This window comes from Tubulanus polymorphus, chromosome 6 (assembly GCF_964204645.1).
Source record: "Tubulanus polymorphus chromosome 6, tnTubPoly1.2, whole genome shotgun sequence".
NCBI lineage: Eukaryota > Metazoa > Nemertea > Palaeonemertea > Tubulaniformes > Tubulanidae > Tubulanus > Tubulanus polymorphus.
Window position 1 is genome coordinate 21,665,211 of NC_134030.1, and position 23,490 is coordinate 21,688,700.

The 23,490-nt window shown below is 42.4% G+C and overlaps 2 protein-coding genes across 2 annotated transcripts in view; both read left to right on the forward strand.

Moving 5' to 3' along the window:
* Nucleotides 1-411: 411 nt before the first annotated feature.
* LOC141907368 (palmitoyltransferase ZDHHC3-like) lies at nt 412-9,596 on the forward strand. Its single transcript, XM_074796987.1, has 8 exons — nt 412-530; nt 1,186-1,352; nt 1,749-1,854; nt 3,218-3,279; nt 3,363-3,453; nt 4,986-5,058; nt 5,285-5,393; nt 6,075-9,596. Exons 1-8 carry the CDS (start codon nt 412-414, stop codon nt 6,149-6,151), a joined length of 804 nt encoding a protein of 267 aa, XP_074653088.1. The 3' UTR covers nt 6,152-9,596.
* A 4,827-nt stretch (nt 9,597-14,423) lies between these two features.
* Nucleotides 14,424-23,490, forward strand: part of LOC141906732 (uncharacterized) — a 30,069-nt gene continuing 21,002 nt past the window's right edge. Inside the window, exons 1-8 of the mRNA XM_074796038.1 lie at nt 14,424-14,533; nt 15,642-15,770; nt 17,323-17,613; nt 18,493-18,825; nt 19,709-20,047; nt 21,397-21,666; nt 22,982-23,071; nt 23,159-23,203. Coding sequence (XP_074652139.1) covers nt 15,665-15,770; nt 17,323-17,613; nt 18,493-18,825; nt 19,709-20,047; nt 21,397-21,666; nt 22,982-23,071; nt 23,159-23,203 — 1,474 coding nt within the window. The 5' untranslated portion in view covers nt 14,424-14,533; nt 15,642-15,664. The remainder of the gene's footprint in view (nt 14,534-15,641; nt 15,771-17,322; nt 17,614-18,492; nt 18,826-19,708; nt 20,048-21,396; nt 21,667-22,981; nt 23,072-23,158; nt 23,204-23,490) is intronic.

Here is a 23,490-nt window from a genome sequence, read left to right on the forward strand (position 1 = left end):
AATTTAAATCAGAAGATCCTTTATCTAGAATTTTGAAATTCTTTTCGCTTAACGAGACCTGACAGTCACGGCAATTTGACAGATCATATTCGAGTTCTTGAATTTTACTAGGAAATAAAGTTTTAGTTTTTAGTTTTTAAAATGAAGTTAAACGCTTTCGGCGTTTAAAACATCCGAATTGATCGGATTCTATGATGGACCAATTCAATTCAATTCAATACTTTATCGTTCCGTATGTATACAAGAAAACGCGTTGGTTACGAATACGATAAAGTAAACACAATATACATAATTATAGAAACAAATAAAAACAATTAGGCAGCATGAAATTTGAAGTAAGTGAGAATAAATTTAAAATAAACGTCGGACCGTCAACTAGCGCCACCTGCGTGAGACTGTATGGTTGACAAGATGGCCGTATTCCGGGCCGACGCTTGCGGAATTACCTGTATGTTTATCACCTATTTAGCCGTGTTCTACGCCGATTACGTCGTCATCAATCACCTGGTCATACCGACGTTATCTTCTTCGTAAGTCCGGCTTGTTTTAAACAGTTTTCGGGCTGGGTTTAACTGCATAAAACGGTCTTTTTAAGCGGTTCTCTTGAGTTGGGTATTTTGAAGTGGTGGAGGATTGATTGGGGCAGTGGGTTTCCTCCCATGAACTCATGACAAGCCGTCATCAAGGTGAAATAGATATTGTCGTCATTCTGATAAAGGGCTCTCTTTTTTCTTTGTCATTTTATCAGAACTTAAGGCCCCAAACCCAATTTTACGATGCCGATTGTGTGGTCGCCCCACCCGCTCACTGCGGCAACCCTGAAATCCCCCTCGCCATAGTCTACTCGCAGCTGCAGTAGCCGTGAGTAGGGGGACACCAGCTCATTGTAACCTGCCAGGTCCAGTACCACGAGTGGATATTTTCATAAACCCAAGTCCTACGTTTTGAGCAAACGAATAATAAAATTTGGCCAAGAATCTTCAATTCCATACAAAATTATACCCGTCTTTTATGAATTTTACAGTGATTGTTGGCTATTTTGAAAAACAAATGGGGCATTAGATTTATAGAGGGTCAGTAAACTGGGATCCGCAATTTTGTACTACTGTACGCAGTGTCCTGTACGAAATTACTCTTTTCATAAATTCGAAAAATTCAACAATGTTCGTCTCTTCATATTTTCAGACTATGGGGCGCGGTGAACGCGTTGTTGTTTAATGTGGTGTTGTTTCTGTTGGCGTTTTCGCACCTGAGAGCCGTGTTATCAGACCCGGGTATCGTACCGCTGCCCGACACCGGATTAGACTTCTCAGACGCTCGCTCCGGACAAAAATATATCGAAAATAAGGCAAGTAACTACTAGCGCGCCATCTGGTGGATATCCTTTTGCACACTAGCGACATCTGGTGGATCCTCACTTGTCACTAGTGGAATCCTTTATTGCTGCAGTAGTGGATGTCCTACTGCATACTAGCGACACCTGGTGGATCCTCACTTGCCACAAGGGTATCCTCTATTGCTGCAGTAATTGATGTCCTACAGCACACTAGTGACACCTAGTGGATCCTCACTTGTCAATTGGAGTTCTCTATTGCTACAGTAGTTGACCTACTGTACACTAGTGACACCTGGCGGATCCCCACCTGCCATAAATTAAATCCTTTACAGCTTCGGAAGCTGATGTCCTACTGCATACTAGCGACACCTGGTGGTTTAAATCAGTAACTCTGGTTGTATATTACAGGGAGATGAATGGACGATTTGTATGAAATGTGAAACATATCGACCTCCACGAGCTCATCACTGTAGAACATGTCGTAGATGTGTGCGACGCATGGATCACCACTGTCCATGGTACGTACCTCCAGACCACTCTCAGTACTCACTTACCCTAGTCCCCTTCTCCCTCCCCGGTGCTCCAGACTACTCTCAGTCCTCACTCACCCCCAGTCCCCCTCTCCTCCCCGGTGCTCCAGACTACTCTCAGTCCTCCCTCACCCCCAGTCCCCCTCTCCTTCCCGGTGCTCCAGACTACTCTCCTCACTCACCCCCAGTCCCCCTCTCCTCCCCGGTGCTCCAGACTACTCTCAGTCCTCCCTCACCCCCAGTCCCCCTCTCCTTCCCGGTGCTCCAGACTACTCTCCTCACTCACCCCCAGTCCCCCTCTCCTCCCCGGTGCTCCAGACCACTCTCAGTACTCACTTACCCTAGTCCCCTTCTCCCTCCCCGGTGCTCCAGACTACTCTCAGTCCTCCCTCACCCTCAGTCCCCCTCTCCTCCCCGGTGCTCCAGACTACTCTCAGTCCTCCCTCACCCCCAGTCCCCCTCTCCTCCCCGGTGCTCCAGACTACTCTCAGTCCTCCCTCACCCTCAGTCCCCCTCTCCTCCCCGGTGCTCCAGACTACTCTCAGTCCTCCCTCACCCCCAGTCCCCCTCTCCTCCCCGGTGCTCCAGACTACTCTCAGTCCTCCCTCACCCTCAGTCCCCCTCTCCTCCCCGGTGCTCCAGACTACTCTCAGTCCTCCCTCACCCCCAGTCCCCCTCTCCTCCCCGGTGCTCCAGACTACTCTCAGTCCTCCCTCACCCCCAGTCCCCCTCTCCTTCCCGGTGCTCCAGACTACTCTCCTCACTCACCCCCAGTCCCCCTCTACTCCCCGGTGCTCCAGACTACTCTCAGTCCTCCCTCACCCCCAGTCCCCCTCTACTCCCCGGTGCTCCAGACTACTCTCAGTCCTCACTCACCCCTAGTCCCCTTCTCCCTCTCCGGTGCTCCAGACTACTCTCAATCTTCACTCACCCCTAGCCCCCTCCAGACTACTCTCAGTCTTCACTCACCCCTAGCCCCCTCCAGACTACTCTCAGTCTTCACTCACCCCTAGTCCCCTTCTCCCTCTCCGGTGCTCCAGACTACTCTCAATCTTCACTCACCCCTAGCCCCCTCCAGACTACTCTCAGTCTTCACTCACCCCTAGCCCCCTCCAGACTACTCTCAGTCTTCACTCACCCCTAGTCCCCTTCTCCCTCTCCCGTGCTCCAGACTACTCTCAATCACCCCCTCCCTCTGACTACCATACCCAGCACCCTCTTCCCTCCTTTCACTCCTTTCACTTTCCTCCTTCCCACTCCCCCCCTGCTATCATCCCTCTCATTCTCTCTCTTTTCACAATTTGATCCATGCCTGGCTTTGTTATGTTCTAATTGTTTTCTATGTTTGCAGGATAAACAATTGCGTGGGCGAATACAACCAGAAATACTTCATTCAATTCCTATTTTACGTCGGTAGGTGGCGCCTCATGTCCGCACCGGTCTAATTCGATCAATAATTCGCAGGTCTAATTCGATGAATGATGTATATTTTTCAGGCGTAGCCGCTTTGTACGCGTTGATTCTAGTCATTATCTCGTGGGTTTCCGACCCGAACAGTGATTCTCATAAATCTAAACACCTGCGCATGTGAGTATGAAAACACTCCAAACACCTGATTGTCGATAGTTCACAGGGGCCGATCCAAGGGGGCCAAAAGCCCGAGACCCCCTACTTTTTGGTATTATAACATTTTTCTCACCTGGCTTAACCCTTTCGGTGCTGACTAATTAATGCCCTATAGTGCTGGAGAAAATTTGAAAATTTTGAATAATTCCACCCTAGTGTGTTGAATAACGGGAATAACACTATGTGCGTCTACACCGCGGCGCGGTGTATCGTTAGTTACTAGTATTCATTATGTTTGACAGGTGCTGCCATCTTTCAATAGAGATAAAAACTAATTACTAATTACATCAATACAACGCAGTGCGGTGTACTAGCAAAATCCATCACCAATTTGCACACCGCACTGGGGTTAAGACAGGTTCACATACAGTGGCAAATTGTTGCCGTTCATCTTGTTCTAGAATCAATAAAGATGCTCAGAAAATGAATCCATCAAAATTTTCTATGAAAGGACTGCCCCACCTGAGGCTTGGGTGTTAGGGCCTCCCTTATCATCATCAGTAATGAAGGGTTATCATTATAAGCATATTTATCAAATTCCTCGATCTGTTCTAATCGGGTCATTGAACTGGGGTCAGAACGGTCATTGAAAGTCATGGAACACACATAAGAGGAATCATTGTCAAATAGGTCAAAGTGAATAAAAATTCTATTATTTTCCTGTTGTGCTATTTCCACATTCCAGGAAGTGATGCTGAAACCGTGCAACATGAAACAGCACATCGTAGAAAATAACCAACTTGATAGAATAATCACATTTGGAAATAGACAAACGTGGAAAATGATAGATTTCTATCAATTTCCATGATGGTCAATTTCTGAATGTAAATATTCTATAAAATTCCAGTACTGGATTTTTCTATCTTATTCGAAGGTGTTCACCGGTGCTAATTTCCATGTCGTGCTCCAGACGTGAAAATTCTATTTAAGTCCAACACCGGATCTTTAGGACAATTTCCGTGTTGTGCATTTTCATGTTGTACTTTGTCTGTGATTGGTTTATTCCATGTTGTACTAATTAAGCAGCATCCCCATGGAATGAGACATCGGTGGTAACTATGAACCGCAGCGCGCTGAGTTCCGGTTTCTGATGATGATGATGATGATGATGATGATGATGATGATGATGATGATGATGATGATGATGATGATGATGATGATGATGATGATGATGATGATGATGATGATGATGATGATGATGATGATGATGATGATGATGATGATGATGATGATGATGATGATGATGATGATGATGATGATGATGATGATGATGATGATGATGATGATGATGATGATGATGATGATGATGATGATGATGATGATGATGATGATGATGATGATGATGATGATGATGATGATGATGATGATGATGATGATGATGATGATGATGATGATGATGATGATGATGATGATGATGATGATGATGATGATGATGATGATGATGATGATGATGATGATGATGATGATGATGATGATGAATATTATATTTTCAGAATGCACTCGGTGATTCTCGTAATCGAATGCGTCATGTTTGAATTGTTCGTTATCGCCATCGGTTGCGATCAGGTCAGTGAATTCCAGCGTCCCCTACGCTCGGTTTAGGTGGATGTGAATAAATGTCGATTTTTTAAGAAAGTCCGTGAAAAAATCATGAAAGTGTTCAGGAAATATGTCTGTCAGATCATTTTGATACTTTATGAAAAAAATTTGTTCCTCCAGGGTTCATCAATCCGTCGCCTCCCTGTCCTCCCTGCCCTCGGTCTAATCTATTAATTATTCTCTCCGTTGACAGATGCAGGCTATTTTAGGAGATGAAACCGCAGTTGAACACGTTCAGAAGAAAGGACCCCTTCGTCCTAAAATCAGTAAAAAACTACTGTTAGCTGAAGTGTTTGGCAAAGGTAAGAAATTATCCTACCGCTACTACCAGTGATTGCAGTAGGAATCAATAGCGGACAATTGAAATGTCTGTAGATCAAATCCCTAGGAGCAGCTGCCTTTCATGTAGTGGTCTATAGATCAATTTGATGATGTCATAAACTGTCCTTTCTAAAAGTGTCTATAGACCAAACCGCTAGTAGATGGTGTGATAGGGGGATTTACGGAGGCAGCCATCTTTCATAGAAGGATGAAAATGCTTGTCGACAATTAGATGATGTCAATAGAGGGACTTATGGATTCCGACATCTTTAGACAACAATTAATAGAAGATTTAATGTGTCAAATCACTAGTAGACAATTTGATGATGTCATAGGGGGATTTATGGATTCCGACATCTTAAGACACCTTTTATAAAAGATTTAATAAATCCAATCTCTAGTAGACAATTTGATGATGTCATAGGGGGATATTTGGAAGCAGACATCTTTAATAGAAGGTTTGAGAGATCGAATCTGTAGATTATTTGATGAGGGGGATTTATCAAATAGGGGGATTTATGGAGGCAGACATCTTTAATGGAAGGTTTGATAAATCAAATCTGTAGATCGTTTGATGACGTCATAGTGGTATTTATGGAAGTAGACATCTTTTCACGAAGTGTCTCTGAAACGGTGTTTAAACGTATGTTTTTATTCTGCAGGTCCCGTTTATCTGTGGTTCTGTCCGCTACAATTTCAGCCGATGAACGGCGGCTCGTCGGTCATTCATCCCGTGTGACACGTCTCAACGGCGACTTCTCCGGTGTAGAACCGCTTCCTGACGAGACGCATTTCGGGAAGACATTTTTCAAAGCTATTTTTCGTGATAAGAATAACATGGATTTCTGTATGTGTGTATTAGTACGGTAATCGCTCGGAAATTTTAGATCGATAATCGTTACTCCGGTAGATTGGCTCCTGACTTGCCGCGCGGTCGATTGGCGCGGATTATCGCGTGCTTTCACCATCGCGATTGCCGACGAGTTGATTTCGTAGGATTCTCGCGTGACGCAAAATAATCAACATTGATTCTGGTTCGGTCGACATGGATTCTAGGAGTTATATCATTGAATCAATGTTCGCGGATCATAAATCAATGTTAGTAGGATGTGAGTTATTAACATGCGAGCTAAATTTTCGTTCATTTCGCGGTGAGTTAACTCCGAGAGTTAAAGTCTCTCGACTCGAAAACCGTGGAACCGGATTCGGAATGTGTCTGTCTCGGAAAACAAATCGAGACAGAATCAGAACTTCGAGATGTATGTTATCGCATGTCCAGTAATTCATGTGATAATGACCCGGGCCCAGTTTCACAAAAAGGATTAATCCCTAAATCGATTTAAGATAAACTAAATGAATGAAGATATTAAATCGATTTAAGAGTTAAACCTTTTTCGTGAAACCGGGCCCAGGGCTCGGTTTCGCAAAAAAGTTATACTCAAATTTTTGGTGTAATTGCCAATGGTTACTTCATGTTTTCAACGAGGACAACAATTCAAACTTAACCGTTTTAGGCTTAAACTTTTTCGTGAAACCGGGCCCAGTAGTCACTCGGAAGTCGATTGTGGTGAAAATTCAACATTGGTCCCGTGGAATCTGAGTCAACCTTTTAATGTTACTGAAACGCAACATTTTTTACGCCCGTTGTAACTCGATGGTTATGTGGACTTTTTTCGACGCAGTTATTAATTTTAATGTTTGTATTTTTTTCTACCCGGTCCGCGCGCGAGTCTATCTATATCTTGTGATGTAAAGTGAATCTGACTTTCTATCAATGCAAAAAAAAACACTCAGTTTTTATTATTCGATGTTTTATGTTTGAAAAACAAATGTTAAATGTTATATATGTATAATTGTCCACTGAAATTATTTATATACGCACAGTGTGACTGTATCAAGATTTCGGAGTCTGTTGATTGACTCTTGAGTCAGTGGAAAAGTCCTGTTCACACGACTCCTCAATAGTCGGTGAGTTCTATTATATTGACTCTCAGAGTCAGAAAATTCACGGAATAGTCGCGCTAAGATGACTCCAGATTCTGAGATAAGTCCCTGGGGCCGGTTGCAGAGTCATGGCTTTGACTTAAGACCAGTCTAAGACCAACTTAGTTCTATAGTCAATCGAACAACTTAAGACCAGTCTAAAGATTTAATACCACTTTTGGACTTAAGTCACGACTGTGCAACTGGCCCCTGGAACTGAGTTTATATCAAAGTCGATGAAATTTCCCTGGAACTGGGTTCTATTGAGGTTCATGACTCTCTCAATACAGGGCTCCCATTGAAATAACCGAAGTCATGTATGCATTCCAAATATTGTAAAATCTAGGTTGACTCAACAGTCTCAAGTTAGCTCATTTCTGATGTAAACATCTCCATTGCAGTAGTTATACATGTAGTTTGACTCCAAACAAGTGTTAAAGCTAGAGTCAAAGTTATAACTGTCTTACAGGGTTCTTACAGGTTTTAGAAAGTTTCGGAAAATGGGAATGTTTTTTTCCAGACCCTCGAAAATCTGTGGTATGTTTTTCTTTGCTCGTTGGCTATGGAAAAGAGAAGGAAAATTAGAAAATGGTCTCAAAACAAAATGTTCCATCTATTTCGAATTTTAGTCTATGCGCCTAAAATTTGATAACAAACTTTATAAAAACACTTGGTCAATGGTATTGATGATTGGCACTTATTTACTTTTAATGGGCCTATATTGCATGTTAAACGTTTTTTTTTTTATATCCTCAACCCGCTAAGCGCCGCGCAGGGAATTATAAGCGGGTTCGATGTTTCTTTTTTCCAATGGAGGAGAGACCAGGGAAGAACCTTCGACCAAGAAACTCTGTCGCCGCTGAACCCCGGATTGACGAAACCATTGACCGGGTTGGCGATATGTAACTTAGGGGTTCTGGAAAATTGTAGTTTGAATATGGAAAAGTTTTGCTGAATGAGATAATACACTTATGGCGATAAGGATGATGTTTAATTTAAGGGGTTTATGGAATTATTGTCATCTGAGTAATGAGATGAAATCAGGAAACTTGCAGGAACTCTGGTACGTATTTTGCGGTACTAGGGTTAGGGATAATAAGGTATAGTTGTTGTTCCGGTAGTGGATCTAATTCATTTATTTATTGGTTTCATAATTTTTTTGATTTTTGATCCGTTCGTGGATACTCGATAGCGTGAAAGTAGGAAATGTATTTATATTCTTTGAGTTGGCGCGAAATCTGAAATAACCAACAGAAACAAGTACATGTATTTCCACAGTTGTCGTCTCTGGAGCAAGTTCCGCAGTTGTGATCTGTGCAGTCAATTCCACAGTTGTCTGTAGACACAGTTCCACAGTTGTGTTCTGTGCAGTCAATTCCACAGTTGTCTGTAGACACAGTTCCACAGTTGTGTTCTGTGCAGTCAATTCCACAGTTGTCTGTAGACACAGTTCCACAGTTGTGTTCTGTGCAGTCAATTCCACAGTTGTCTATAGACACAGTTCCACAGTTGTGTTCTGTGCAGTCAATTCCACAGTTGTCTGTAGACACAGTTCCACAGTTGTGTTCTGTGCAGTCAATTCCACAGTTGTCTGTAGACACAGTTCCACAGTTGTGTTCTGTGCAGTCAATTCCACAGTTGTCTGTAGACACAGTTCTACAGTTGTGATCTGTGCAGTCAATTCCACAGTTGTCTGTAGACACAGTTCCACAGTTGTGATCTGTGCAGTCAATTCCACAGTTGTCTATAGACACAGTTCCACAGTTGTGATCTGTGCAGTCAATTCCACAGTTGTCTGTAGAGCAATTTCTGCAGTTGTGAGTTGAATTTGATAATATAGTCTAATAGTCACAAATAAAAACAATTTCAAGAAGAAGAAAGTTTTAAGTGGAAATTTTGGAACTGGTTGCCAGAGGGGGATTGGTTGAGTTGAATCTGATCTATTTAGATTGAAACCTTAATAAGTAGTAATTTAAACTGTCAACTGACGAAGAACAAACATGATCGCACGACAAATTATTCAAGAAAAGTATATAATCCATATTTTATCGAGGGTTTTCCTCTGGTATCTTAGGTTCGCGAAGCTAGAAATCTGTAGAATAATCCTTTAATCGTTTTGTTATGAAAAAACTCTCTTAGAAACTTATGTTTGTTTTGTAAAATTTGTTATCATTGCTAAATAAAGTTTTATAATATATATTGATGAGAATTGTGAGAATTTGTGTCAGATTATTGTTTGATTGCGGAGGTTTTCTCTGGTTCATCTGTCCTTCCTTTAAATGGGCTTTTTGTGATGTTAGAATATAGGGTGTCGTAGCATTGAGATTTTACCCCGTATTGGTGGCCAAACACAATGGTTAGTAGAATAACCACACTGAAACGTGGTGAACGGTTATTACCCACTATGTACAAATTAAACATATTTTTATTTTTAAAATCGAGAATTTACTTTATCAAAAAATGAAAATACTCGGATGTTTCGATCTTACCCTAGATATCATCGTCAGGTGTGAACCTGAGCTTCAATATGTCGTGAGCTACTTCAACTTCCACAGTTTTCGGTTCAGTGGACCCAGTCCTACTGTCCCAGACTCCACTTCCACAGTTTTCGGTTCAGTGGACCCAGTCCTACTGTCCCAGGCTCCACTTCCACAGTTCTCGGTTCAGTGGACCCAGTCCCACTGTCCCGGACTCCACTTCCACAGTTCTCGGTTCAGTGGACCCAGTCCCACTGTCCCGGACTCCACTTCCACAGTTCTCGGTTCAGTGGACCCAGTCCCACTGTCCCGGACTCCACTTCCACAGTTCTCGGTTCAGTGGACCCAGTCCCACTGTCTCGGATCCACTTCCACAGTTCTCGGTTCAGTGGACCCAGTCCCCACTGTCCCAGACTCCACTTCCACAGTTTTCGTTTCAGTGGGCCCAGTCCTACTGTCCCAGACTCCACTTGCACAGTTCTCGGTTCAGTGGACCCAGTCCCACTGTCTCGGATCCACTTCCACAGTTCTCGGTTCAGTGGACCCAGTCCCACTGTCCCAGACTCCACTTCCACAGTTCTCGGTTCAGTGGACCCAGTCCCACTGTCCCAGACTCCACTTCCACAGTTCTCGGTTCAGTGGACCCAGTCCCCACTGTCCCAGACTCCACTTCCACAGTTCTCGGTTCAGTGGACCCAGTCCCCACTGTCCCAGACTCCACTTCCACAGTTCTCGGTTCAGTGGACCCAATCCCACTCCCGGACTCCACTTCCACAGTTCTCGGTTCAGTGGACCCAATCCCACTCCCGGACTCCACTTCCACAGTTCTCGGTTCAGTGGACCCAGTCCCACTGTCCCGGACTCCACTTCCACAGTTCTCGGTTCAGTGGACCCAGTCCCACTGTCTCGGATCCACTTCCACAGTTCTCGGTTCAGTGGACCCAGTCCCACTGTCCCAGACTCCACTTCCACAGTTCTCGGTTCAGTGGACCCAGTCCCACTGTCTCAGACTCCACTTCCACAGTTCTCGGCTCAGTGGACCCAGTCCCACTGTCCCAGACTCCACTTCCACAGTTCTCGGTTCAGTGGACCCAGTCCCACTGTCCCAGACTCCACTTCCACAGTTCTCGGTTCAGTGGACCCAATCCCACTGTCCCAGACTGTTTTTGTTCACTCTTTTAACACGAGTCAATTAAACTTTAAAAGAGAGGAAACTGGAGCTATTATAACTGTGGTTTTTTAACTCTAGGGAATATTATTCAGAAAAGCATTTTCCCTCCGCCAAATATTACGACATATCTCTAGAGGCTTTAGATCTAGACAGTGAGACGTTAATCGCAACGCTGCGCTCTACCATCCTCCCTCTGCAGGGACTCGAACCTGATGGCATCGCTACACTCAGCCACGGCACGAACCCCTGCATCAGTAGACCGGGTGCGCAGGTACATGCGCAGCTTTCCGAACGAAAACTGGCGGCACCAATCAGATTGCTCGTTGTATAATCGTTGAGGCAAATTTCAAGGAAGAACTATAAATGGGAAAACCCGGGATAAAATAAAACGGGATTTCTGATTGGCTAAAAATCACATCATCTGAACTGCGCATGTATCTGCGCACACGGTCGATTATGGCACTGGGTTTCGTGCCGTGGCAATCTCGATGCCATCAGGTTCGAATCCCTGCCGGGGGAGGATGCGCTCTACAAGCGGCGGTTTTGTCGTGGTACTGAATGTAGCCAACCCGGCAGATATCCTTAAAACACTTTACCACGAACCTTGCCGATGAGCGAGTCGTAATCGACCTGTGGGCTCAGTGACAAACAAATTTGCAATCGGCGGAAAATGCTCGACAAACGCTTAAGGAAATGATCTGTAGCGGTTTTTAGATTCTGGAGCATCGACGACAAAGATTCTTGAATCTACTACACATAATGAGATTAATGGAAAATGAAAATGCGCATGAATCGCTTTGTATGCGTGGCCACCGCCTTATTTTTCATCTAGCCCATCTACTTCCCTTTGACTCTTAAAATAGAAAAATACACGGACCCTTGTCCGTCACGGTCTTGGTACTCGCCTTGCTTAAGCACAGTAAAATCTACCTGTTTTGTAATAAATTATCGAGTCCAGTTGTCGGGTTGATTGCACCCTGCGCAATCGTTCTGATAGTCAACACGGGTAGGGGCCCTGGTCGTAACGACGTGACTTCGATAGCGTAAAAATCTAGGCGCCTCCATATCATCCTCGCCGCAGAAACAAGCGCTGAAAGGCGGCTCGAATCCGGGTCATTTCGACGAGTATAACATTCCTGATTCTAGAGATGCCCGGTTCGTTTTCAAGTGCGTTCCGTACGCGCTGCCAGATGCGTTAATTTGGGAGTTAGCGATGGATATCGCTGTGATCACCAGCGATTTAGATTCATGCGTTAATTTCATGCTGTATTCTATTGTCAATAAACAGTTTCGACAAACTATGAAGCAAATGATAGCTGTAGCGGTCTTTAGATTGTGAAATAACGACGACAACCGATTCTCTTGACATTACCACGCTACGCACCCATCCAGCGGAACTTCTATTCCAGCAAAGAGGATTAAAACCAATAGATAAAAATTTTGAATGAATCCATTAAACCTTCGAAGGCCTGGAGTAGGCTACACTGACGTCCTGTCCAATGATGATATCAGGCCAAATAACCACGATTTCCGAAGTACATTTTCTCTTCGACATTTTAGCGCGCAAAATGAAATAATTTAAGTTTTTGTGCGGTGATTTGTGCGCGTTCTCGTGGAGGATGAAAAAATATTGATCTATGTCTCGAATCAGCCGCCATAGCTACAGAAATGAACTGATTACAAGTTCTTGCAGTTTAGAAAAGTGTTGGACCTGGGCGCCATTCGAGTCCGTGCCGGTGTATTTCCGCCCTAACGGGGTTTTTTTTACAAATCAGCCGAAATAAACTTGAGAAGGGGGATATTTATCGAAAATGTGAGCTTTGGGGAATTCCGGGAAATCGAAATTCCAATTTTTGGGGCTTGCACTGCAGCAATAAATCTACATTTCATTGCAATTTGGGTAATGTTTTAGAGCATCCACGAAACGGAAGTGATATTGGAAGAAACAAAATGGCTGCCTTTTTAATCGCTGAAGGGTTAGGGCCTAGATGGTCCAGGGTTTAGGGTCAAGAGGGTCCAGAGGGTTAGGTTTAGAGATAGAGGTTACGGGACCAACCGAAGGTTTGGAGACCCCACTAGTGCACGGGCAACGGGTTATCCCTGTAAAAAAGTAGTAAGAGTTAATTGTTGTAGTGAGGCGGTCTACGGGACGTTGATCCCTCGGGGCGTGTTCGTGTCGAGTCGTCGTATCCAGTCTTGTTCGGCTGCTTCGCGGATCGGTCTCGTGGAGCCTGGTAGGTGTTGGAGACCGTACACCCGAAAGTGTTGGCGGGTGTGGTCGACCTGGTTGAAGTGGTCCGAGACTGGAGTCGAATTCTTCGTTCTGATGCGAGACGTGATGTGTGACGCGTTCTCGTAGAGACATTCCGGTTTGGCCGACGTACAGCATGTTGCACTTGGTGCATTCGATGCAGTATATAATTTCACGGGTCGCGCAATTAATTGTGCTGCGGATCGCGTGCATTTTGTTGTGGCTGCGGCAAACGGTTGTTTCTCGGACGAGTGGACACGTACGACATCTCGGTGTTCTGCATTTATTGGTGCCTCGACGTCGGGTTGACGGAGTACTCTGAGTAGACCTGGAAATAGAAGAATTGGAAACAACGGAAGTATTTCGGTTAAGATGCGATGAAGAGGGGATTCGGGGAGGGGGTGGCTCTGTGGGTTTGAGCTGCGACGAAGTTAAGGAGATCTTTGAGACTCTTGTGTTTGGTGTAGGCGGAAACCGTGGTTACCTCGCCGTAGCCAGTTCCGTAAATCTGGTTCGGATGTTACGGGCTAGGGTTCGGTTGGCTTCGGAGTGAGGTAAGATAAGCGGTAGACGCTTCGGCGGTTCCGGCGTTGGCCCGTTGTTGTTCTCGTAGATCTCGTTCGGCGTGGTGCCGTAGAGCTTGGCTTTTGATGTGTCGCAGTTCGCGGTCTTTGTAGCCACGACCTCTGAGTACTTTAAGGAGGGTTCCGGACGCTGCGTGTAGGTCCGAATCGTTATTGCAGATGCGCCTGAACCGGAGAATTTGACTTTTAACTGGGTTGGGTACAGTGGTTAGAGTAAAACGCTCGTACGCGTACCGATCTTTCGTGTTCGAATCCCAATTTTTCGGTGTTATTTCTAAGTCCCATGTATTCGCGCATGCGCATTGGTTGTTTCGTGGATGCTCTGAAACATTAAACAACTTGCTATTTCATTGAATTTTGGAAGCGTTAACCAGTCCGAAATCGCCATTTAGGCAGATGAGCATGCGCATTACGGGAGGTCAGCCCGTGATAGAAGCGAAATGGACAGAACTATGAGTCACACTTGTAGACTGGTTACCTGGAGACCGATAACCAGTCTAAAGGGGAAAACCCAGAAGCTATTGATAGCGTTAACAACCCTGGCACAAATTCCATTTAGATTTATTGGCAGAGCAGAATTTTGACCGTTTTTTTAATGATTATTCGAACACGACAGCAAACTAGTGACCTTTATTCACTTATCTTTCATTGAATAGTGAGTTTCAAACCCAAACTTAACATGAGAACAGGATAGGTGGGCCTGTTTAACCGCTATTTCGACCCCTCTAGTCAGTCAGACTACGCCCCACATCCAGTTTTCATCAACTAGAAATGCTTCAATTTGAAAGTGAAACTAGATAAAGTCTATTTTTGTCTGACACCGATTATTTAGGGTTATTTCCGCTAAAATTTTGAATAAATAGACATTAGGATTCAGTTCCACAGTCGTTAGTTAGAGTTATAAACTCTTAATAGTCTTTCAGACTAAAATTGACCTCATCCTTTTAAAAGAAAAAACTGACGCAAATCTAATACTTTCATCCTCGTGGCCTTAGTTAAAATCAGTGACATTGTCAACGAGTGATCGTCTCTTAGTTTTGAGTCAAATCTTATCTCAGATCTGTGAACGGTCGGACTCTCGTATTTGGGCCATATGCCACAAATTAGGCAAACTATTTTTCAACGATCCGATGAATTATTATTTTTCTGACTGAACTTCGCTTACCTTCTTAAACCTCTCTACTACAGATAGCCAGAGCCGGAGGGAATACCTCCCCTTCAGCCTCGGCCTGTCAGGCCTACACTAAAATGATTAGCGACGAACTCGTACGGAATCGGTGATTTTTATCTAACGGAAGTTCGATGACACGCCATCTTGTGGCCTATTCCCCGGTCCCGAATTTTGTTGACAGAATTTTATCAGTACTGATAACGGAAATTTAGAAATAATTCCAAATATCCTCTGATAATCACCGTCGGCAGTCGAGTTTTATCGGCGGTTAGATTTAAACGCGATCAAACAAAACCCGCGACTGAATTCTATTGATAACGAGCACGTGCCAAATTTGGCCCGGAACAACTGTTCACACGGGTGCCAAATGGGCCCGAGCCTGTTTGGCCCAGGCCAAATTTGGTACCGACCAAAAACGTCGGACCAGCAGGGTCTTAGCCAGAAATGAATATGTACCTATCAAAATTGGAACATCCGAAATAATCAGCCAGTCCAACTCAAGTGGTGCCGCAGGCGACACCCGAGGTGCCCGAGCCTAATTTTAGCACCAGAAAAATGATTGCATTTGAATTACAAGTTCTTATATTTCTAGGTTGTATGAATGGATGAATCAATATGAGGAATCAGTCGAGGAATCTGCAGCAGTGTTTAGTGATCATACTGTTGATTCTAATCCCGAACAACAACAATCCACAAGGGTTTAGAGTCAAGAGAAATACCGGTAAGATACTTTGACACCAGTGCAAGAACATTTCATCGGAGTATCGTGGAAAATGTATTACGTAAAATAAAACTTAAAGGGCAAATGCCATCAAAATAGAATATTGTGTAAAATTCATTTTCAAATGTGATGTATTCACAAATATCAAATATGGAACTGGTTTGAATTTTAACGTGATAAAACGACGCAATAAATCGCGAGAGACGATTGGAGTTGTACTGGACAGTGTGAATGTATTGAATTTTAGTTCAGCCATTACTGAGAAATATGACTTTTAAATCGCTTAGATTTAGCGCTGTAGGTCAGTGAATACCGTGAACAAATGATGTTTATTTTATTGATCATACATAGGCTACGCGTACTAGCGCGCACATGTGCTTGTGTTGATTGTCGTAGTTAACATCATAAATAGCGCCACCCGTCGGTTGAATATGAACTATACGCACGGAGTGAAGGATAAATAGATAACTATTCCGCTAACTATTACGACTAATTTGTGCTCCTTTTTTCAATAAGTCACATCTCGGGTCGCTATATGTACTAAACTAAAGTTTCTTCTGGTAAAAAAATCGCGGAAAGTACAATTTTGATGGCATATGCTCTTTAACACCAGACTTGGAAACTTGTATTTGAAGTACACAATGATAGTAGCTTATCAACCACTTGAACTGGTAAGGCAAAACAAAAATGATACCTTGTTTCTCCGCGCAGCGGCCGGGTCGTTTTATTGTAAAATATGATAATATTTGTAAACAGTTCATTTTTATAGCTGCCCGGGGTCTGTTCACAACCTCTTCACTACTGCAGATAAGGTAATGCCCCTCACCAGGACTGGACAGTGTGAATGTATTACCGGGTACAAGAATATTACGTATATTGTGTATTTGATATTTCAGCACCTGATGGAGTTGTACTGAACAGTGTGAATGTATTACCGGGTACTAGAATATTACGTATATTGTGTATTTGATATTTCAGCACCTGATGGAGTTGTACTGGACAGTGTCAATGTATTACCGGGTACAAGAATATTACGTATATTGTGTATTTGATATTTCAGCACCTGATGGAGTTGTACTGGACAGTGTGAATGTATTACCGGGTACAAGAATATTACGTATATTGTGTATTTGATATTTCAGCACCTGATGGAGTTGCACTGGGCAGTGTGAATGTATTACCGGGTACAAGAATATTACGTGTATTGTGTATTTGATATTTCAGCACCTGATGGAGTTGTACTGGACAGTGTGAATGTATTACCGGGTACAAGAATATTACCTATATTGTGTATTTGATATTTCAGCACCTGATGGAGTTGTACTGGACAGTGTGAATGTATTACCGGGTACAAGAATATTACGTATATTGTGTATTTGATATTTCAGCACCTGATGGAGTTGTACTGGACAGTGTGAATGTATTACCGGGTACAAGAATATTACGTGTATTGTGTATTTGATATTTCAGCACCTGATGGAGTTGTACTGGACAGCGTGAATGTATTACCGGGTACTAGAATATTACGTATATTGTGTATTTGATATTTCAGCACCTGATGGAGTTGTACTGGACAGTGTCAATGTACTACAGGGTACAAGCATGTTACTGTCGCAGGAAGGTAAAACTGTTAGTATTACCTGTAAACAGAGCAGCTCTACAGCAACTGGTGTTGAATTCCAGCTACTAGTGAACAGTGGAGCAGGAGGCACCTGGACTCTGTTACATACAGCATCAGCACCAGTTTGGGATATTGTACTTGACGCTGGAAAACAGTATAAATGTGTAGCCAAGAATTCTGCTGGAAAGAAGGAAAGTCAAATCTACCAATCGGATGTAATCAGTGAGTATTGCCCGTTCTTTTTGACGTAAAGACACAGGTAAACACAAAAAAGTTAAGAGGAAAATCGATCATAGCATGATTGAAGAAGCCATGTTTTCACATGTGTATCCATAATAAGGGTGGCTCCAAACATGTCTGAATCACGGCAATATGACCAGTCTTAGTTTTCATTGCTATTGTGGATGTTTTCATTTTTTGATACGGATTCTCTGTGGTTTGATTTCATTCGTCATAAATGTTCACTAATTCATCGTTGTAACTGAAAACCATGTGAAACTGAGAGAAACTGTTAATTTAACTTAAGAACCATCCGCGCTTGCCAGGGATTGATTGCTTCCTTCTGAAACTCACTCCCTACCTGGCCAGTCCAATACATCTCCCGAGATTTCTTGGGCACATAGGTTGCGGAAGCCAATCAGACACATTGTTTTTACCAGCAGATTCGCTTCGCGTTTGGTTGGCTGGATATATAGACTGGTGACCGCTTATTGGGCAATGCAATTGACCAATGAAGGGTTTGCGGCCAGGGTTTGTGTTAACGTGAGCTTAAGCGGGCGGCAATCGAACCCTGGCAAGCGAGGATGATTCGAACAAAATGCAAAGGACCTGAAACCTCACTGTTTCAGCTCTTAAAAATCGTTCTAATATTTTCATTTATTTGTGTAGAGTTGCCATTTTAAATTTGTATTTCATCAATAAAACATAGAGACCGATAATACTTTCATCAGGTGAATGAGTCAAGTACTATCTGTCTCTATGTTCTACTGATTCATTCATTCAGTTCATCTTAAATCGATTTAAGAGTTGATGCTTTTCGTTTGCCAGTTTCACTCCGATATAGATTTGATTTGTGAATGTTTTCATGTAAATCTATTATAGGTATAAAGATAAATGAAAATCCGTGTAAGGCAGCTCAATTCCAACCATCACTGGCTTGTACTTGTAAAGCCACTAGTAAGATTGGTAATCCAAACATCAAAGTAAAATGGTATGCTGATGGAAAACCTAATGATTTAACGGAAATTGACAATATCCGCGATCAAGGGGTAAATACTCCGCTGAAAGATGGAATTATCAACAGGAATCAGATAGGTTATGAAGCTGTGAAGAAATCAACATTTATTCAATGTCGATTGAGGAAATACAATGAGATACAACTACAGAGACCACTTCAATTTCAAATACTACATCAAACTGTGATGGATGTTACGTGTAAGTAAAAAAGACATGTTTATGCCCCAGGCTTGATTTTAACTGAGAGGGGATAGATTTACCCGCGTCGGAATATGCCGTCGCTGCCGCGAGTGACGTTGACAGCCTGGAGGACGCAATTGTTGACCGATTTTTTTCAAACTTGGTACACAACTGGGGCATCACTTTGGCCAGAACCATATCATAAAGTGGGTCGATGCGGTTCACATTATGGTCACCAGGGGCCGCCATGAGAAACGACGTTAACAGTCTAGAAGCCGCTGTTGTCGACCGATTTTCTTAAAACTTCATACATGAGTAGGGCTTCACTTGGGGGAACCCTATTTGAGATTAAGTTGATGCGATTTAAATTATGGCCACCAGGGGAAAACAGCCCAGAGGCTGCAACTGTTGATCAATTTTTTGATACTTTCTAACGCATTTACCACAAACCCTGTAACTTCACGTGTGGCGGTGAATTTCGGGTCGCTTTGCCTCATTCTAGTTATGAGAGAATTTCCAGACAATATCATATTGACGTCTGGTATGAGTTAAGGATATTTATACAGGAATGTCCCTGTCATATTTTAGATTGCCCGACAAACGACTTATGTCGCATGAGACCTGAACAAGTTTCAGGAGTCACTCAAACGTGTCCCCTGATAATCAAACATTAATTAAACATTTATGGGAGGGTTTAAGTAAAACTTTGTACTGCCCTGGCTTTTGTACAGCCTGATATCAGCCAAACACCTGCCACCACGAATGATATATTTTTCCATATTTAATGGATGAACATTTTCTCATAGTTAAACGGGTCCAGTAGAAATATGAAAAGATGATAAAATGATTAAGTAAATAATTAATGATATCTAAAAAGTACATTTATATCTTTTTCTTTCAGATTTTCCCGATAGAATTCAAAGACGAGGTACTTTCACCGGACAACCTGATATTAAAACTGAAGGAGAAAATGTAGACTATATTTGTAGAACAGAAGGTGGGAGGCCCGATCCTACAGTGATATACCAACAGAAGAGAAGAGGTTCTGAACAATGGGAAGCAATTCCTCCTGATCCACAAACTAAAAGAGTAGCACTCAAAGGGCATTTAAAAGGTTTTGACACGACCTACAAGTTCAAAGCTAATTTCAAACAGCACAATGGAACGTCATTTCGATGTGCTGTAAAGGAGAACCTTACGTTTCCAGAACCTCAGCAATTTAATCCAATCATTGTTCATTGTAAGTAACAGATTTATTTGTTGTATTTGAGAAATCTTCCTAAGAATAACAGCATGGGTGGATCTAGGATTTTTCAAAGGGGGGGGTCTGCGAGACGGGCGATCGAAAATAATTTTATAAAATTGTGAAAAATCCTCGGGAAAATGGTGGAATTCGATGAAATCTTGCTGCTGAGTCATAGTGCTGCGGTTACGATGAAGTGATGATAATTCTAATGAGATACCCACACGATTCATGGGGAAATGTATTTATCTAAAATGTGTCATTATAATTTACAATTTTGGTTGTATCTTAAACGTTTTCGCAATCGCAAAAATTCAGATTATTTTGATTGGTTAAATGACCGTTTATCGGACACAGACTATAAAGTTTAGCGGAATGGCTGTAACCGAACGAAAAAGAGGGTCTCATGACAAATATGGGTCGGATCTTCACTGATATAATGACATATACACAGCGCTGGGGTGATAGCTGCGCTACTGTAAGATCTGATTCTGAGGCAGAGAAGTACCAATCTCATGGGGCCTACTGCAAATAATCTCAAACCATTTTCATCTTCGGTTTTCCATAGACAAGTTTTTGAAAATGGCTCATAGATTTGAGTGGAAAGGTCAAACTATCAGATAGTTTTTTTTTTTTTATCGTGGGTTTTTGTCGACCATTTTCATCTTCTTAATTCAACAAACAGTGCGAGTTATCAGAAACGCTTCATAATTTCGATGTGAAAAGATTTGCTGATCTCGCGCTGAGACATGCTTGCTCGTGGGGGCGGGGGTTTCACGGTTGCGAATTTGATTCCTCAACCGAGTCAATCATGACCTAGCGCGCCGATATCTGCCGAACTGCCGTGAAGATTAGAGCTATTTACATGAAAAGACCTTTTACAAATTTTTCGGGAGGCATTAGAGGGGGTACAGCTAGCCACCCTATTCACCCCCTAGATCCGCCCCTGATAAATGTATAAAGTTTTCCCTGCTACGATACCCCAGGGGCCGGTTGCATAGTCATGGCTTAGACTTAATACCAGTCTAAGACCAACTTAGTTCTATAGCCAATCTAACTACTTAAGACCAGTCTTAAGATTTAAGACCACTTATGGACTTAAGTCACGACTGTGCAACTGGCCCCAGGCCTTTGTAGACCTATCCGCCCTTAGTATAGTCAGGAGCGTGGCAGGAATTTCACAATGTCAAGTTCCAATCCCTACCAAGGGAGGAACGTGGCAGAGTCTCACGATGTCATCAGGTTCGAATCCCTGCTGAGAGAAGATGGGTCTACTATGACAGGGCTTAAGAACTGTGCTAGGTCAGATATTACTTTTACTAATGTTTTGTTTGTTTTTCAATCAGATTTTGCTGCACCAGTTTACAAGAAATCCAGTGAAAATGAAACAAATGCAGCGTATATTGTAACAGTCAATAGTAACCCATTGACTCAACAAGTTACATGTGACCCTCCAGCTGTCGTTCAAAAACTATCAAACTCTCAGTGGAATATAACGATACCTCTCGTAAATAGTACCACAACTGACTATAGAGGGCAGTGTTTGGCTGATGGTAACAAAGAAAGGGTCATTGATGTCGCTGGTTATCATCACGCCGGTCCAACTGATGAACCAGGTAAGATTCCGCGTCAGAACTGGACTTGTTGACCCCACTCAGCGCGGGACTTAGGCAAAACGTTTTGTGAAAAACGTGTTTTCTGTTTTGGCGAAACAAATGTTATTTCGTGTGCGGCTAGGTTAATTCTCAATTTGAAGCTAAGCTCAGGTCCGTATCATGTTGTCGGAAACGGTCTGCGATGTTTTCATCGGGAATTCTGAAAATTTGATGCGTTTTAGGCGCATTTCCAGCGAATGTTAGTGAATAGAGTTCATATGAAAAAGTCGCTGAAACACAATGCGTAATCTAATGAATTTTCTTTGACAAAATTAGCGGAACTCGGGATCTTCGTGGGTTCGCACCCAACACACCCCCCTTGGGTACGGGCCTGATACTATTTCTAATTACAGGGAATATCATGCAGGTGTGAAGTGGCCTAGTTTACAAAGTAGACCTACAAATCAAAACACGCTCAGTAAAAATGAGACACCGCGTGTGGAAAGTTGTTTATCGATACTTTGGTTTTTTGGATTTTGTACGTAATGTGTCTTCGATGGTGATTTCTAGGTCATTTCTGCCAACTTTTCAATGATTGAAAAGTTGTATTTTTGAAGAAAAGTTTGATGTACTTTTTTGACATGATGAAGGTGAAGTTCCTTGTTCCTTTATATTGTTTTACCAATGTATGTGTTATTTTGAATCGCGCCAATATTTGAATTTATAAAGTACTTTGGTAAACAAGGGTCAAGGAGTATGAACAAGTTCTATTTTCTAAGACCTAATCAAAATGGCCGTAGCCAATCAGTGATGAGTATTACTACCACTGTTCTTACGACTAGATGACCGCGTCATAATTCGACCTGAGCTTAGTTTAAGTCGTCTAAATCTAAAGCCATCATCTGGGTAGTCACATAACTGTGGGTCAATTTTTGTTTGCAATTTAATTCACGAAAATTGTAAAAAAGATTTCGATACGTCAACATAGTGGAGTCTTGTGATGTCATCAGATTTGAATCCCTGCACAGGAAGAACAGGATGACTTGACTCTCAGTATTAACTGAACTCAGCGTATTACATTCAAATAATACTTTAGCATTTTCTACTTTCTATTTCGAAACTGTTTGACCCGATCGAGGAACTGTTAGTTGTTCGCATTTCGAAAACAACTTATTTACTTTATTTAGACGCTATTTGAGCTTTGAAATTATGGAACAATAAATTTTTGTTTGACCTAGTTAATTATTCAATTCAATTGCTGTTACTTTTATCAATAGTTACAATAGAATAATTTCTAGCTTTATATAATTCAATTGCTGATTTGTTTGAATTTCAGTTCCAGATGAAGGGATTGGGGGAATAGTGTTTGGTGTACTGATATTACTGATTCTGATAATACTGTTTATACTGTGTCTTTGTGGCTGCTGTAAGTTTGACCTAAAACCATCATTTAATCTGAAAAACAATAACAGACAAACTTGAAATAAAATACTGTGTTATTTCTAATTGACAGTGCGGTGCAGAAAACCTGATGATCAACTGTGTAGATGTGGAAATTGTAAGTCCTGTAATAATTCATTATACATAATGCTTAAAATTGAAAAAAATAGTTTACAAGGCTGGAGGGAGTCAAGGGTCCCAAGGTGGTACACAGTTGATTCTCGATTCTCAGTCAAAATTTTAAATTTCGGGACCCTAGTTGCAGAGTCTTATTCAAAAAGTGGTCGTAAAGTATTAGACTGGTCTTAAATTGTTAGATTGGTTATAGAAACCAAAATGAGCTTAGACTGATCTTAAGCTGTTAGATTGGCTATAGAACCGAAATCAGCTTAGACTGGTCTTAAG

What these genes read in the sequence shown, in the direction of transcription:
- LOC141907368 (XM_074796987.1), top strand. Translation starts at nt 412, where the DNA reads ATGGCCGTATTCCGGGCCGACGCTTGCGGAATTACCTGTATGTTTATC. An exon ending in ATACCGACGTTATCTTCTTC is followed by an intron (nt 531 to 1,185) that starts GTAAGTCCGGCT and finishes TCATATTTTCAG; the next exon opens with ACTATGGGGCGCGGTGAACG. An exon ending in AGCTGAAGTGTTTGGCAAAG is followed by an intron (nt 5,394 to 6,074) that starts GTAAGAAATTAT and finishes TTTATTCTGCAG; the next exon opens with GTCCCGTTTATCTGTGGTTC.